We start from the raw sequence: 16,034 nt of genomic DNA, 5'->3' as shown, positions 1-16,034 counted from the left end.
GTGATTAATGTTACAGCTCCTCTCCAACATCAGAGGGAACTCCACGGCGGAAGTGAAGTCCCATAAATGCTTGTATCCTCCCCCTTGCTACCCACTCAGCCCCCTGCTGGGAGACACGAAAGCCTGCTGGTCCCAGCGCTAGCTTGTGGCACCTCGGGAGCGCTGTGGGGGGAGAGGCGCTAATGACCATGATAATTACCCAGCCATCCACACAGAAGGAGCACAAATCCCCCACGATGCCCCTCTAACGGCGTGTGGTCAGTGCGTGGGAGACAAGCGTGTCAGATTCGTTACTCGATTCAGTAGGTCGAGCCTGGATGCTTCCTCACAGATAATATGCCATGATGAAAGATGCCTGCAGCCAGGAGGAAGAATCATGCAGATATTAACTGCCTTTTCTGTTGTGGTCGCATCACTAATATCACTCCCTGGTGGATCCTGAGACGGGGTGATTTTAGGTAGATTGCAGCTACACTTCCCACTGCAAGGAGCAGAGATGTCATTACCCAGAAGCCTTTGTGACTCACCTGAGCTGCCGATCCTTGCAGACGGCCACCATGACCAGAAGATTGCCCAGGACGCTCATGAGCATGACGAGGGACAGGAAGGCAATGAGGGCCACTCGCTCCACCAGGGTGTAGCTGTGGAGGCCGTGGGGGGCCTGGTCCACGGGGAGGCTGTGGCGGGGGAGGGGGGACAACCTAGTTAATGAGGTGAAATTTTGAAGCACTACTACATCACCTGGCATTAGGGTTAGGAAGGGGGAAGGAGGCCTTCAGACCCATGGTGGGTGGGGTTACTGCACAGTGTCAGTCAGACCCTGGAACCAATACATTTACCCAATGAGGGTGGAGCCAGTCGGTGATTGACAGCGCGAGATAATCCCTCCCACCCGTGCCATCATTAGCCATCTGCACCTGCTGCCTTTTAACTCATGCACTGTAATTTCAGTTTGTGTAAATCATCCTAAAATGCTAAAGATGCTAAGTGTAAAATCTCCCGACTAGAAACAGCCATGTTCACACATCTTTGTCTTTGCACGCCATTATGCTGACACATTGTAAGGTATGTGAAATTCCAGAGCCTCCACAGTGAGGGATAATGACCTGCCAGGTAAATGGTAAAACAGGGGGCCCTGAATTTACGCTGCGATTCAGCCTGAAAGGGATTACCTACCCCCCCGCCTGTCCACCCTTCCAACCAACTCAGCCACTCAACTCAGCCTTAATTTCATTCTTTTCTCTTACTTAACCCCACTTCCCTTTGCTGCAACCAAGCATATAAATACAAATATATTGGATCTGCCTGTTTTCCCTTCGGTTTGCTGAAAATCCTATACAACATCAACAAATGTCTTTGCATGGAAATGCATTCATTAATGGCATCCTCACAAAGGCCCACAGAAGACACGGGGAAAGAGGTTACGGCAGTCTCTGTAGAAGAATGATCACATGATCACACATCTGTGGGAGCATGTTAGACTTGTAAGCAATTAGCAATCCTTAGTTTGCTTCTCGTTCCCAGGCTAGTGGGTGCTGGTGGCATCTTAGTCTGTTAATTTCCTCATGCTTATTTTGTTTGTTTCCTAAAAAAAATCAATTTTTGGGACATGTGGTAATTTCATACAGTACGTGAATTCCGTTCTTTATAAGCAGCAGCTGATTATTGAAGGGCTTCAGTGACCATAAAGCCTCCTTCACACGAGGATTCTGGGAAAGGGGACGAGGATTGAGTCTCGGTGGTTTTGGAGTTCTCCCATAAAACTACTGCATTTTAACTCGCATGACTGTTAATCCCAACAACTCCAAACACAACAACACTTAGTATCTGTCAGCACAGAGAAGAGCATTTGCAGATCCAGACACACCACAAATGTGACTTCCTGTCAGGTGCCAGGTCTGACAGGTCTCATTTCCTGTCCAGTGGACTGACATGAACATGCTTTGGAACTACTCTTAGTTTTTGGTTTGTTTCTGACTGAAAACACTGGAGAGCCTAAAAAAGTACAATTAGATGAAATCCCTGCTTTTTTTCAGTTTTTAACGGACCTTCCCACCTGACAGGAAGTGGGGGTAAGTCATGTGATCTCCTCTGAGCCACACCCCTCCTTGTCCACCATATTACCCATGGAGCAAGCCCATGGCTAATGAATGCTTAACACATCCAACATGCTCATTTGAAACAACATGATCTGAGTGTATGTGTATGACCAGAGCAAAGCAGAAACAGCCCCTGCAAGTTAGCCTCCCTGTGGCATTTAAGGCACTTTTGCCAGGAAATTTTGGGCTGAAAAATAACTTTAGGCTATTGGGGTGTTTATCACTACAGATATTTGGTCTTGCTTATAGAGAACAATCGATTTACTTCACTAAGAGTATTTTGATATTATAGTTCTATGTTTGATTTATTTTTCATAATTGTTTTAACAGATTTGTTATTCAGACAATGCCTTTGGATTGCAACTGTCTCTCACTGTGTTTGTGTTTGCAGTTTTAATAATAAATTATATCAAAATAAATTCCCTGCTGTGTCAAAATTGCACTGAACCATGAATCCAAAACCGAGGTTTGTATTTAACTGTGAGTTTTGTGTACCATTACACCCCTACTAAATATACACTAGAAATACACTTAATCGAAATCCTGTCTTGGACATGTGATCACATAGCTTCGGCAAACGTAACCTGCATGGCCACCCTACCGTTTCACACTAGCTATTGCAGAAAGGTCATACTGCAGACTGTCAGTGATTGGTGAGTTATTAATCTTCATTATGGATTCATCTGTATTACAAAACAGCAGTAGGCACAACGACTTCCATTACTTGGTTTATGCTGCCGTTAGCTGTGGCCCAAAACAACTTGGCTAGCTCAGGGCCTGTGCCTCCTCAGGGAAGGACCTGGTGGCAACAAGATCCGAGATCTCGACCTTCCTACAGATTAGTACCAGTTCTGCTGCAGAAGGGGGAGTAGGTGAAACGGCAACATTATCTAAATTTACATTTAAAATGATATTAAATGCTAACTAAATTGGCTCATCTGCATGAAAATGCCAGTTAATTGCGAAGTCTTCCATGAAAGCCTTAAGTCGGAGTTTGATGTTTTATACATTTCTTTTGCTATATTTAGGATGAACACTGAAATTTGACTGTATCCATTTGTCATGCCACCAAAGGGAAGCAGCTGGATCTTCTTCGTCATACCGGTCACCATTGCCCCAGCAAGCTTTGCACATCCAAGACTGAACAGAAACACAAACCAGACAAGATGCATCTGCTTCGCCGTGAAATCTGCCATCCAGCCAATGGCAAAACAACTGTACACTGGGCCCTGGGGCAAAAATGAACCATGGTCTCCCCCTAGGGCCGGCCTATGCCAGTTGCAAATGATGAAATTTAAGTAGCCACCAAATATCATACCCATCATGCACTGCAGTAGTGTGCAAATTACACAAACATGCTTTTTTCGTTAAATACACGCCTCCACAACAGTTTGATTACAAAACATTACAAACTAGTACATTTTAAAAAATTTTAAGTATTCTGCCAAATATTATTTGTGTTATGATTCCCACCATAATGAGATGGTATGAATCAAAATGAGAGATATAAAAGTAGCACATCACAAACAAATATAATATGCATTGCATTACTGCTTTAGTCTTTATGAATGTTTCAGTTAGAAGGGGGCCTGGGCTCTAGTTTAACCTCCTTGGCCGTCTCGCCTACCATTCTGTCCCTGTGTTTTGCTGTCTAGAATCCCACTGGCTGTTTCTTACCAACTAGCCATTAACATTTGTGTTTTGGTCAACTGACTGCTGTTTGAATGGGATATCTGTCGAGGCAGAAAATTGCCATTGGAGAACTAGGCCGGCAGTATCGATATTCCTGGCCTATCTCGCTGACATCTTCTATTATATCTGGATTTAAAGATGACTCAGACTGGCTTAGGGAAGACCATCACAGCTGAATCTTTATGACCAAACTCCCACAGCAATACATATAATTATTGGATTTTTGTTTTCTGAATGTGATGGCAGAATGTGTCAAGTTCCAAACAGAAAAGAGGTTTCTGCTATTGGCAGATGGCTTGAGAGCTCTGTTAGGGGGACTGTCAGGATGCACTAACAGGATGGAGGACTTTCAGAAGCATAAATTGCTCTCCATGGGAATCTACGCTGTCATCCGCTGTACTCTGACCTCATCGTGGACTGATTCTGACAGCTTGTCTCAGTAACTCATATTGATCCATAATTATTTAATGTGTACTTTTTCGCACAGAAAACACCCCACCGCTGCCCCCTGGCTCCAAACCAGAGCCATGGCACCTTTCTGTTGCTGGCATGTACGTCAGCCTGTTTGCTCCCTGTCCTCTCTATGTTGGGTGTAGTGAGCAGCAGGATATGCACTGGTGGCCCAATTTGTGGTGGTAAGCCTTAGGAAAGGCTGTCTGCTTCTGGCAAACAGTCCCAGGTGCCCATAAGAAAACAAAATAGCTCAAGGCTATTTTGTTATCTCAGAAAGACCAAATATCAATTTTCCAACTCAACTAAGCATTTCTGTAGTCTGAACCATTTCTATTCAGCTGGTTTTCCGAGAAATAAACACCCTATAAATATGAATATTTTTAGATGTTATGGTCAGTGTGGGACACATGTATGATCAGTGAAGGTCAGGAGAAGGAGCCTTCTCAAAGAACCTTCAGGGATTCCTTTCTTAGATCCATCTTAGCCTTCTGTTATGCCGACAAAGATCATTTCTCAAGAGAAAAATATGAGAAATGAAAGTTCCACCATTAAGTCTCATCTTTGATTTAGTCATCCAGCCCAGGGCTTTTCAACCTTTCTTAACCCCCCAATGAAAACCACAGAGACCCTCTACCACTAATGCAATCAATTTCCGAGACTGTGGGCCCCGGGCTCCTTCTCTTCGATCCCCCAGGGGGTTGTAGACCCGGTCTAAAGTCCCTGGTCAGACGAAACGGAAGAAATGAGCCATAGAACTCCTACCTCGAGAATCTGCACCAAGCCCATTCCCAAACCATGGTTTTGTTCTGAACTGCTCAGACCATTATTATGAACTTAAGGAGAAGTGTGTCTTAGGCATATGTTCATTAGTGACTCTGCCAAGTATAATTCAGTCACAGAGGCATGAGGCAGTAAAATAAGTCAATATAGGACCCAAATTCCCCTCAAGGATCATGAGCTTATCACGGTGAAGGGCTTTGTCTGCTTCAGTGATCCAGAGAACTCCATCATTGGCAGCTTGGTTACTGGGTCTGTGCGGAGAAGCCAGACAAACCACCAGGCAGCAATGACTCCCAAGAAAGATAAGATAAATGCCAGAATATCCAACTCGGTCTAGCTCATTGGAGATTTACTTACACAAAAATGTTTTGAACAAAAAATGACTGGTTCAGAGAGATGACCACAGATTGTAGAGAAGGTGGGTCCAAACAACTAGAGGAGGTGGTCGTGGTCTTTGTCCCAGCCTGCTCTAGTTGCTTGGACTCACCTCCTCTACAATCTGATTGGTCATCTCTCTGAACCAATCATTTTTCGTTCTGCCCTCAGAACATTTTTGTGTAAGTAAAACTCCCACAAGCACTTGGACTACAGTTTGGGACCCATTAGTGACTGCTCGGCTGGGACAGTCATTCAGTCCAGCTGGGTTCAGCCTGAAATAGCTATTTCGGGTTGGGGGTCAGATGTGGTGCCATTTGGGAGGCATGCATAAGTGGGAAGGACCCAGACGAATCAGATCTTGGCAATAGACTAACTTTGGAGGCATGGGGATGGCGGAGGACCCTGAATTAATGGAATTGGAGGATGACTAAATATAGTGCGTCGTACCTCCATTTATAGTGTGGAGGTACTGGGGGTGAAGTTGCACACCTACTCTGGTGATCCTCATGATGAAAGACCTCAAGTGAGTGTAGGGATGCTCACAAGTCCCCGGCTGATGCCTGTCCAGCTGGGGTTTCTCCCAGCAGGGAAGAAGCCTCAGTGAGACTGTGAGTTGCGGAGACGAAGACCGCGTATACGTGAGGGAGAGTGGAACTGACAGCCGGCTCAGCCCAGCGGCTGAGGCTCTCGGGGCAGGTCCATGGTGGGGAAGTGGGGTCAGAGTCCTTAGATGATGCTCACCTTTTACTGGCCAATGAATCTTTTATGAATACTGCCATAGCGTTAGAAGTTCCTTCAGATAGAGGGCCTGCCTGTCACTGCTGGCTCACCACTGGAGGGATCATAAAGCCCAGTCACGCATTCAGTTTGGTTTTACACCAAAAAATAAGATGACTTTACTTGTATATCTCCCCTAGGGAGTAACACTGAGAGGTGCAGCCTTCCCACCCACTCTCTGTGTGGAGTGTGCATATTCTCTGTGTTTCTGTGGATATCCTCCAGTTTCATCCCACAGTGTCCCACACCTAATGCTCTGTGATGGACTGGCATCCTGTCCAGGGTGTCCCCAGTCTAGTGCCCTTTGACAGATTGGAATCCCGTTCAGGGTCTTCCCGCCATGTTACCTGTAATGGACTGGCATCCCGTCCAGGGTGTCCCTGCCTAATAGGGTATAATACCAGGGCCTCACTGCCAGAAGCAGGTAAACTTTCTTCTACTCCAAAGAACTGAAAAGGTCACACGCCAGCAATAATGTCAAAGGTCATGGGTCACAATCCCAGAAAGGCAAACTTTCATTCATGGCTTGAAAGGAAAAAGGATCTGAGAGCCTAAACACATCAGAGTTCAGAGGTGTATCGGGTGCTGCCACAGATACATGCAGGAGCCAAATGGTCGTCATGGAAATGATTCCTTCCCTGCAGGAGGTCCCACAGGCTGGTATGACTCACAGTAGAGCATCACGTGACCTCTGAATGCGGCATTATAAATAACAGAACTGCTCTCCATCAAACTTTGAAATTAAGAATCCTTCCAATAATCCTTCCATTAATACACTCGCTCCCCTGTGTTGACGTGACTCCACCAGATTCCCCATGCATTTTTAAAAATGGCCTCTGTGCTTCCAGCAGATCTGAAGCAAAATAGAAGTTATGGTAGAACTAAGAGGAGCATGAGGACTGCAGCAACTCACATAGCAGATCACATGATCCACAGTTTGTTAAGGCAGCACACGGTGTCCAAACACTGACCGACGCTACCTACTGTCAGGGCAGGACAGCTTAATCAGGATACCTGAGAGCCCTTCTTCCCGCTGGCCTTGCCGACGTCTCCTGGTGAATCACCAGGTGATTGCGGGGCGTGTCCATGTGACACTTGTGACAGCTGCCAGTCACATGTCGGAATAACACGCGACACTCACCCTTATCGTCACAGACTGCGTGCCGCCAGCAGGGACAATTTAAACTCTTCTACAGTTCAAGTTAGCGTTACGATACAGGGTAATAATACTTGCTCTGTTGAAAGAAATAAAAGTGGTTGCCAAGCAACAATCTTGTTTGAAGACACTGTAACGTTAACCTTATCAAAATGATGACCTGCTGTTTAAGAGCCAGGTCTTGCCAGAGCTTGGAAGATACAGTGAACTTTGACCTTTCACACACAAAGCAGACGCTGCTGGAGGTGCCTGGACCGCGTGGGCTCCATGGTCACTCTTACACACCATTAGCCGTGACGGGTCAGGTGACAGGAAGCTGCCCTCAGTACGCTGGGAAGAGGCTGGGGGGGGGGGGGGTAGCAAGGTAGCTGGAAATTACAGTGGAGAGCGCATGACTGATGACTGTAGCACAGGGGATGATGGGGAAAAATCCCTGGATACAAAGTGCCAGGAATCCCATACCCCCAGGAATCCAGCAGCTCTCATGGGACAAATCCAACAGCTGATGGGGGAACAAGCCTATACCTCTCCCAGAGTGTGTTAGAGAGTGAGGTCCCCAGACATGCTGAACTCAGTTTTGCGGCATAATCACTCTCAACTAGACAGAGTCAGTCCCTCCCTCTCTCAGTCAACCAGAGTCTGTCCATCCCTCTCAGCCAATCAGTCAGCCAAAAGTGACTGACACTAAATCTCTGTCCAGCCCTCTCAGCCAGAATCAGCCTATGTGCGACTGACATTAAGAGTCAGTCCCTCCCTCTCAGCCAGTCAGAGCCAGCCCTCCCTCTCAGCCAATTAGAATCAGGCTAAGAGTGACTGACACTAATGCTGCGTTCCATGCACCTCAAAGGTTAGAAATCGGAGCAGGTAATAACAGTTATGAACATGAACTCTTTATCTGATAGCTGTAGCGCTGTAAGAGTTAACCGCGTTCTAGTATAGTAAGCTGGTAAGTCATTTAGTAATACCAGGGACCCATTCAAAAAGCAAGATTTCTTGCTTAGCCGGACAACTTGTTGGATTTAATTTATCCAAGTTTAAATGGCCTTTATATTTGTTCATTTACATTTAGCTCAGACTACCTTAATTCCGAGAAGTTATTCAGTTAAGCAAGAAATCCTGCTTTATGAAACAGGCCCCAGTTCTAGTTAGGATCATTGTTAGCCATTATTACCAATACCAGTTGATAACAACACATTATGTGGTATTTTGCACGGAATTTCTGAGTTACGGGTTCAAATGGAACAGAGCATTAGACTAAGTTCCTCCCTCTTCACCAGTCAGACTCTCAGATGGCTCTGACACTAATGTAAAAGCCTTGGGTTCTGGGATTGTGGTCCAACAGCACATACTGGACAATTGATAGCATATGGGCACTCATCCCCTGGCACTGTCACACTGGGTATGAGTGTTACCTTTTTAATTAGACAGGCAGCAGGCCCCGAAATTCACCTAGAATGTTTTTCAAATGAATAATACAAGAGAGGGATGGTAGTGAATTTTGTCACCTAGGAAACACTGCTTAAGTAATGATTAAATGCCTTTACTTTGAGTTACGTGATGTCAGGGCAGACCAGTTAGCTTGACCTTCCACACTTCCTGCCTGTGAGGGGCAACGGTTTTCATATGTGTGCGGCATCTCCCAGAACAAGATCTCAGCTGAAGACCATCTGGGTCGAACGGAGGAGGGGAACACTTATGTCCCTTAACACCAATCAAACAGCGAGAGCCTTAAAGCTGCATGCTGTCTGATTCTGGGTCTTGGGAGCCATTTTCATCTTTACTGCCGACTTGCCATATTTTTGATATCAAGATAATTAGCGTCAGGACTAAGGGGACGAGAGTGAGTGGTAAACAAAGGCTATTAACCAGATTAAACTGGAACGGAACTCTGTGACTTGCGGGCGAAGACGGTGCAGGGAGTGAGTGGAAGAAAGGAGGCGATCAATGCACTCGGCACTGTCTGGGAAACTCAGCAGCTTCGGTACAACTCAACCTGTTTGGCAGCTAATGTGAAAATGAGTGGAGAGGACTGGAGGGTGAGGTAGGTGGGGTTTTACAGGAAGCCGGTGTGAAACATGAACTCTTTATCTGACAGCTGTAGCGCGGGAGAGCAATATCAGAGCGAGAGGCCGGCCCAAGCAATCCTGCAGAATCACACACTGTGATTAAACTTTGTTTAAAGTCTTTATCCTGAAACATTGTTCCTTTAAAAAAACCCTTCCATACTAAAAGGAAGAAATGTCTCCATTCAAAAGATTTGTGGGGAAAGAGAGAGGTTCTGATGACATTTCTGAATTCAGTTACCCAGGTTTCTGGGACAAGGCCGTTAGCTCTGGTATCGGCAGAGATCCTGGGGAAAGCTCAAGGCAACATTCAGCATCTCATCCCATCAAATCTGACTTGTATCAATTAAAACTTCAGTTCCCTTATCAAAAAAAGCTCAGGATCACTGACTGCAAAGTGGCCACAAAGGCTACAATATTCTGTTCTGTGTACAAGAAGTAAGGAGACCAAAGGTCACAGACACAGACAGCTGGGTACAGGAAGTAATGAAACAGAGGATCACAGATGTCTGTGTACAAGAAGTAGGGATACAGAGAATCACAGAAGGCTGGGTACAGGATTTCAGGATACCGAGGATCACAAATGGCAGTAGGGATACTGAGGATCACAGACGGCAGTGTACAGGAAGTAGGGATACAGAGGATCACAGAAGGTTGGGTACAGGAAGTAGGGATACAGAGGATCACAGAAGGCTGGGTACAGGAAGTAGGGATACAGAGGATTACAGAAGGCTGGGTACAGGAAGTAGGGATACAGAGGATCACAGAAGGCTGGGTACAGGATGTCAGGATACCGAGGATTACAGAAAGCTGACACGGAAGGTTCAGTGACTAATCCATGACAGCTTGTTAATTGTCAACAATGAGGAAGAGAAATTTCAAACAAATTGTTACACATATGGCTCCAATCCAAGGCAGCCGACTGGGTAACACAGCACAGTGTCCAACACTGCAGTGGGAAGATTTGAGCAAAGAGCTCCCTACATCAGCTGTACTGGCACATAAACGACATGCCATACACAAGGGGGCATGGGGGAGTGGACATGCTGTCATTCCACTAATCTGGGCCAAATGTACAAGAGAAACTGTTCACTTGAACTTAAAGCCCTGCTGCGATGAGGTTGGCTTGCTTACCTCTCATTGATTTCAGCTTGGTCCATCACAGGCAGCAGGTCTGGCTGTCCTACACTCATGTGCCCATGGACACGCTGGGTCCCTGAAAGCAAAGAGGATGAGGAGTTACAATAGGTACAGCAGACAGGGAGGATCCATCCTGAGGGAATACAGCAGACAGGGAGGACCTGCCTCGAGGGGGGTGCAGTAGACTGGGAGTATTCTGCCCCAAGGGGGTACAGAAGCTAGGGAAGATCTGCCCTGGGGGGTGCAGTAGACAGGGAGAATCTGCTCCAAGGGGGTGCAGTAGACAGGGGGAATCTACCCCGAGGGGGTACAGCAGGCAGGAATGATTTGTCCTGGGGGGTTGTAGCAGGCAGAGAGGATCTTCCCTGAGGGGGTGCAACAGACAGGAAGGACCTGCCCCAAGGAGGTACAGCAAACAGGGAGGATCTGCCCTGAGGAGAGAAGGCATAGCAGATATGGAGGATCTGCCCCAAGAGGGTACAGCAGGCAGGTACAGTAGGATCTGCCCCAAGGGGGTACAGCAGGCAGGTACAGTAGGATCTGCCCCAAGAGGGTACAGCAGGCAGGTACAGTAGGATCTGCCCCAAGAGGGTACAGCAGGCAGGTACAGTAGGATCTGCCCCAAGGGGGTACAGCAGCTAGGGATGATCTGCCCTGGGGGATGCAGCAAGAAGGGAGGATATGCCCCGGGGGTGTAGCAGGCAGAAAGGATCTACATCGAAGGTGTGCAGCAGCCAGGGGGAATTCTGCCCGGGGTGGGGGGGGTACTGCCAAGTAGGAAGACGGCAGTGTGTGGAAGAGGGGAGACTTAAGGAATTTCTCATGCCATCCTGTCAACGGGACAGCAAGAAAAAGCCTCCGTGTATGTCTGCGTATGCGTAAGCCTGAGCGTGGGTGTGAGTGTGTTTATGAGTGCGTGAAATTTGATTTACACGGAGAGAATCACCCACAGATGAGGGATCTCCTCTACGAGCTCCACAGGCAGAAACAGCAATGATCAGATGGCACACCGCCATATCTCACAGTGAAGGAAACCAGTGGGGGTTACTCAGCATAGCCTGCGGCCATCCTCAGGGATCACACACCAAAATACAACAGGCTTCGCTTTCCCATAGAGCATGTGAAGCTTATAGACGCAGGCATCTAATGGATCCTGCGAGAACTCAAGCACCAATGAGAGGTTGACTGCAGCAACGGGGAGGTTATGGAAAATGCCAGCAGGCATAGACAGAATGAATGTCCGGGGAATAAGCTGCCTAGAGTCACATGTCCCTGTACAGCTGGACCGCAGATCTCCGGCCGTCCAGCCGGAGCAGAGGAACCCCAGATGGAGAGCTGAGCCTGGACGTGAGCTTCGTCCAGCTCCAGGTGCATTCCTGGCGACCCGCTGGGGTCTCAGGTAGGACATCCTGCTCACACCGTCTGCTCGCACAGAACTGGCACGCCTGCCGGCCGCTAAGGACGGCTAGAGACACTGGAACAGAGTGTCAGCAGTGTGACGACGGTCGCTGGCCGGAAAAGCAGCACGTTTCCATGAGATATGTAAATCTCTTCCTCTCCTGGCAGGCAGCTTGCCTCTCCATCCATGCACAGACTCTCACTCTCGGCTGCAGAATCTAACCAGACTCCCAGGCTGAAGGATCCAGTCCCACCCTGGGGTCCGAGTCAGGCAGCAAGGGCATTTCAGATACCCCAGGAAACAGGCCAGGAGGTGTGATCTTTAAACATCTCCTGTCTCGCATGAGCAGTGCTGTACAAAGGCTGGACTGTTTCTCTTTGGGATGATGTCTTATTGTTGACATGGAGCGTAACCCTGTTGAGCTAAAATTTACAGGATAAAATGTCAAGTTGGCTAGACAGCACATGATGAATGGACGCTAACCGACACAGTCCTCTTGTTGCTCTTTGAGCCAGTCATCTAGTCAGCAGTAAATCAATCTGTGTGAATTACCGGACAATGATTTCCTTCCTTCACACATTAAATACTGACAGTCTGACACTAATGTCGACCTTGCATTTGTGTATCAATCACAAAATTATATTTTTTATTCCTTCCTTTGAGTCTGTGTCACTGAGGACCATAGCATCATCATCCTTTTGCAAAGTACTACAAATAAAAGCCTGCTTGCTCTCTATGTACATGCGTGAAGACCTGGGGGGAGTCTTCAGTTCAGCCAGCCAACAGAAAAAGTGTAAATATGTCTGAAATACCGCTACGGATCACACTGCTCTCAAGGAAAAGGAAATGCAGACAGTACCAGCCACTCCCACTAAGAAATACAGAGGGGGTCCTGACCTTCACCAGTGGAGGGCGCATCCGTCACTCAACAAAGCCTGCCAATTGCTTGGTTTAGGGAAGGGGTCAGTATTACTGTGATCTACCAATCATCCAAGGGGAACCTATAAAGTGACCAATGGGAAACAAGTCTACCAACTGAGTCAGAGCCAAATATAAATAATACTTATGTATGACATTTAAACCACGTGCAATTTGATGTTAGGAATACAAACGACACAATGTCGGACAGTGGCAGTGCTAATCAAAACCATCCAGCTGGGAAATCGATGTCGCACTTATATCTGCTCCTCAGAAATGGAAAGTAAATTTAATTCCAACAAATGCTGTAAAACGATAAAGTTATTTCACAGTCTCTGTGATTTGAAAGGTGCCGCTGATTAGGTAGCTCGAAACCTTTTAAAAGATTAAACAACAGGGAGAAATCAAAACGACATCAGTGCCATTATTAGGAGGAGAAACGGAAGAAGAACCTAAGAGGGCTTTCAGAGGTTCAAGATGCACGTTATGTAACAGTGTAATTAGCAGACAAGGCAGTTACACCCCTGATGTGAACATTGGAGTCGGTTCGAATAGAGAAACCCTGGCAGATACGTCTCATTCTGATTACGCCATGGAATTTCAAAGAATAAATGGACAAAGTTCACCCAAATGATCAGGGCGCCCAAAAACGGACATCTAAAATGTGACTAGACCTTTTTTAGCACGCACTTCTCTCCTGAAAATGGAAGCTGAAAGAATTTAATTTTGGTATTGGGCCTCTCTTCAGTGGAAAGGATAAAATGGACACAGACACAGATATTGATTTGTCAGTGGAAAGCGCCGGCTGAACGTGCAGTGAGGAAAAAGATAATGTTAGCGGGGCAAATGCTATGCTGGGCTGAGGCCTCAGCAGAAAGGGGAGACGGAGCTGACACTGCTCTGCAGGCCGCTGCTCCGCAGGCCGCTGCTCCACACGGCGAAGAACGACACCCACGGGATCAGGGGACGGGCTGCTTTTAAACTTTGCCTCATCTAAGCGACAGGGCCCGCTAATAGAGTCGCATCTGCTTAAACTCCAGCGGGCCTGTCAGCCAGTGACGTCGCCTGAGGAAATCCGGAGCGCCGGTGATTCATTCCCGCTGCCCCGCCGTCCCACCAGGCTGCGTTTCTCCTGACAGCGGGAGCCGAAAAACATATTCAAACATCTTCTGCTATAAATGTTTGCAATGGGGGAACGTTGCGGATCCTCATTCGGAAACTGGGCATTAAGGACATGTGCTTTCTTTGAGGTGTGCTTAGCGTGGCAAAGCTAGCCACACAGACTAACAGGAAGCAGGTCTGTGTCACACTTGGCTTGTATTTTTATGATGTCTTGTTCACATCTTCTGAGATAATAATTATTCAAAGCAGGCCATTAAAGCAGAGTCATGATGACAGAGTGAATACGGTTAACTTCCTGACCTCTCAAAGCCCCTTTACGTCTCCGGAACACCATTACACCACATCAACTACATGTCGCTTGACGGTTGGCGTTTCGTCCATATTGAACATAAATATTCATATTATTAATTTCAACACATTCAGTTTGTCCTTAATTTCTCTGCCATATAGTTGAGCAAGACAGGCAGCACCAAGGTTTACATTCCTGAGGAGAATAACGAAGAGTTAACGTTTTTTTTTTTTCTCTGCTTCAGTTGGAAAAATGTAAACTTGCGTTCAGTTTCCACTTCCCTGTGAGAGTATCTCGAGATTCCTGGAAACCGACATCGTGGCAGCAGCGTCCTGTCCCCAGGAGAGGGATGACTGTCACCATGCGGCGACGGTACACACAGTGCCGCACTGCCACCGTGTCCATTCGGCTGACGTGAACTGCACAGGAGCGCGAGCTGGAGAGAGGCGGCATACCACATGAGCGCCGAGTGTCCCGCACATCATAAGAGCTTAGCACCACTGAGACTGTGACTGACAGCAGAGCGGGGTACACCTAGGATTTATAAAGGCACCAGATACAAGCCCTTCAATATGAAATACTTAAGGGCCATCTAGGTGTGAAAAACAGAAGAGGCTGGTTTGAGGAGGACGCTTATGGACTTTAGCGATTTATCATGGGTTCCCAGAAACAATCAATGGGTAAAAAACCTGGTTTGAAAGGTGCAAAAATACTGAGACAATGTGAATGACTTTTTACGGGAGAGTGCCGCGTTTTTAAAAGAGGTCCCTGACCTGCTCTGATCAGACGGAGATTTCCATGTTATCTGCTGCTTCCCTCACGCTCACCGTAGAGGACGTTAGAGAAACATCAAACGTGCCACATTTTAATACACTCTGATTGGTTGAATCAGTGTATAATGAAATCAAGGAGAAGAAGATAAATCAAACTCAGCCAGGCGTAAAAGTGCAGAAGGTGTCCAGCTCCCTGAAATAGCTACAAGATCTTGGGTGATGAGTTTAGGGTGCCGCATGTTGGTCCGCGCAAACCGGTCGTGGTGCAATGCGTCAAAAAAGCTTTAAGAAACTGGTGTCCGCCTGAGCTTCAAGGGGACCCAAAAATTGCTGATGGGGAACTCAGGGTCACCCAAATTGAATGTCAAATTTATTTATGCCTTAATTTTCAAAGCAGGCTTTTGAGGGTGACGCCCGAGACGACCTTGGTCAGGTGACTGCAAGGGCAGATTAAGCCACTCCTACGGATGGGAGTGACAGCAGGAGCAGTGGATGAAAGGAGGTGCCCTGCTTACATCCATGGGCTCGTTTAAGCTTAATGGGAGTCAGAGGAATAAATGGTTATATTTGGGAGAAGGAGAGGACCCAGCTGGACATTTTTCATCAGATCTGATGTATGCCCAACAGCAGCCCCCCCTCGCCAGCCTCCTCTATCGCAAACTATCCCAAAGTTCCCAAAATGAGCTTTTCCCACTTCTCATAACAGAACAGGGATCTGAACATCTCCAGGGACCAGAAAGCCATTTGAGATGACTAGGAGAGTAACGTTCTTGAAATATTTCAAGGCGAGCCGGATGATGCAAAACAGCCACGGAAAAGGTTGGCTTGTTCTAGTACAATCTGACTAAAATTTAGCCACCAGAAATGATTTCCCTGCACTTTACACATGTGCAAGTCTTCTGTCGATTATATGAACTTTATTTCTTGCCGCTAAATGGATCAAATTAATCCCGAGGCTCAGCTTAGCTGCAATTATTTCAGCTATTTGTAACTTG

At 47.0% G+C, this 16,034-nt stretch overlaps 1 protein-coding gene across 2 annotated transcripts in view; it reads right to left on the bottom strand.

Annotated features, from left to right (window-relative positions):
* htr4 (5-hydroxytryptamine receptor 4) overlaps positions 1–16,034 on the bottom strand; it is a 62,446-nt gene that overhangs the window by 35,294 nt on the left and 11,118 nt on the right. For both annotated transcript variants that reach the window (XM_023794825.2, XM_023794824.2), the window contains exons 2-3: positions 10,533–10,614; positions 528–677 (exon numbers count right to left, since the gene is read on the bottom strand). In XM_023794825.2, the coding sequence (XP_023650593.1) occupies positions 528–677; positions 10,533–10,591 (209 nt within the window). In that variant the 5' untranslated portion in view covers positions 10,592–10,614. The remainder of the gene's footprint in view (positions 1–527; positions 678–10,532; positions 10,615–16,034) is intronic.

Source organism: Paramormyrops kingsleyae, chromosome 10, assembly GCF_048594095.1.
Source record: "Paramormyrops kingsleyae isolate MSU_618 chromosome 10, PKINGS_0.4, whole genome shotgun sequence".
NCBI lineage: Eukaryota > Metazoa > Chordata > Actinopteri > Osteoglossiformes > Mormyridae > Paramormyrops > Paramormyrops kingsleyae.
Note: the sequence above shows the minus strand (reverse complement) of the source record. Positions and strands in the feature narration are given on the sequence as shown.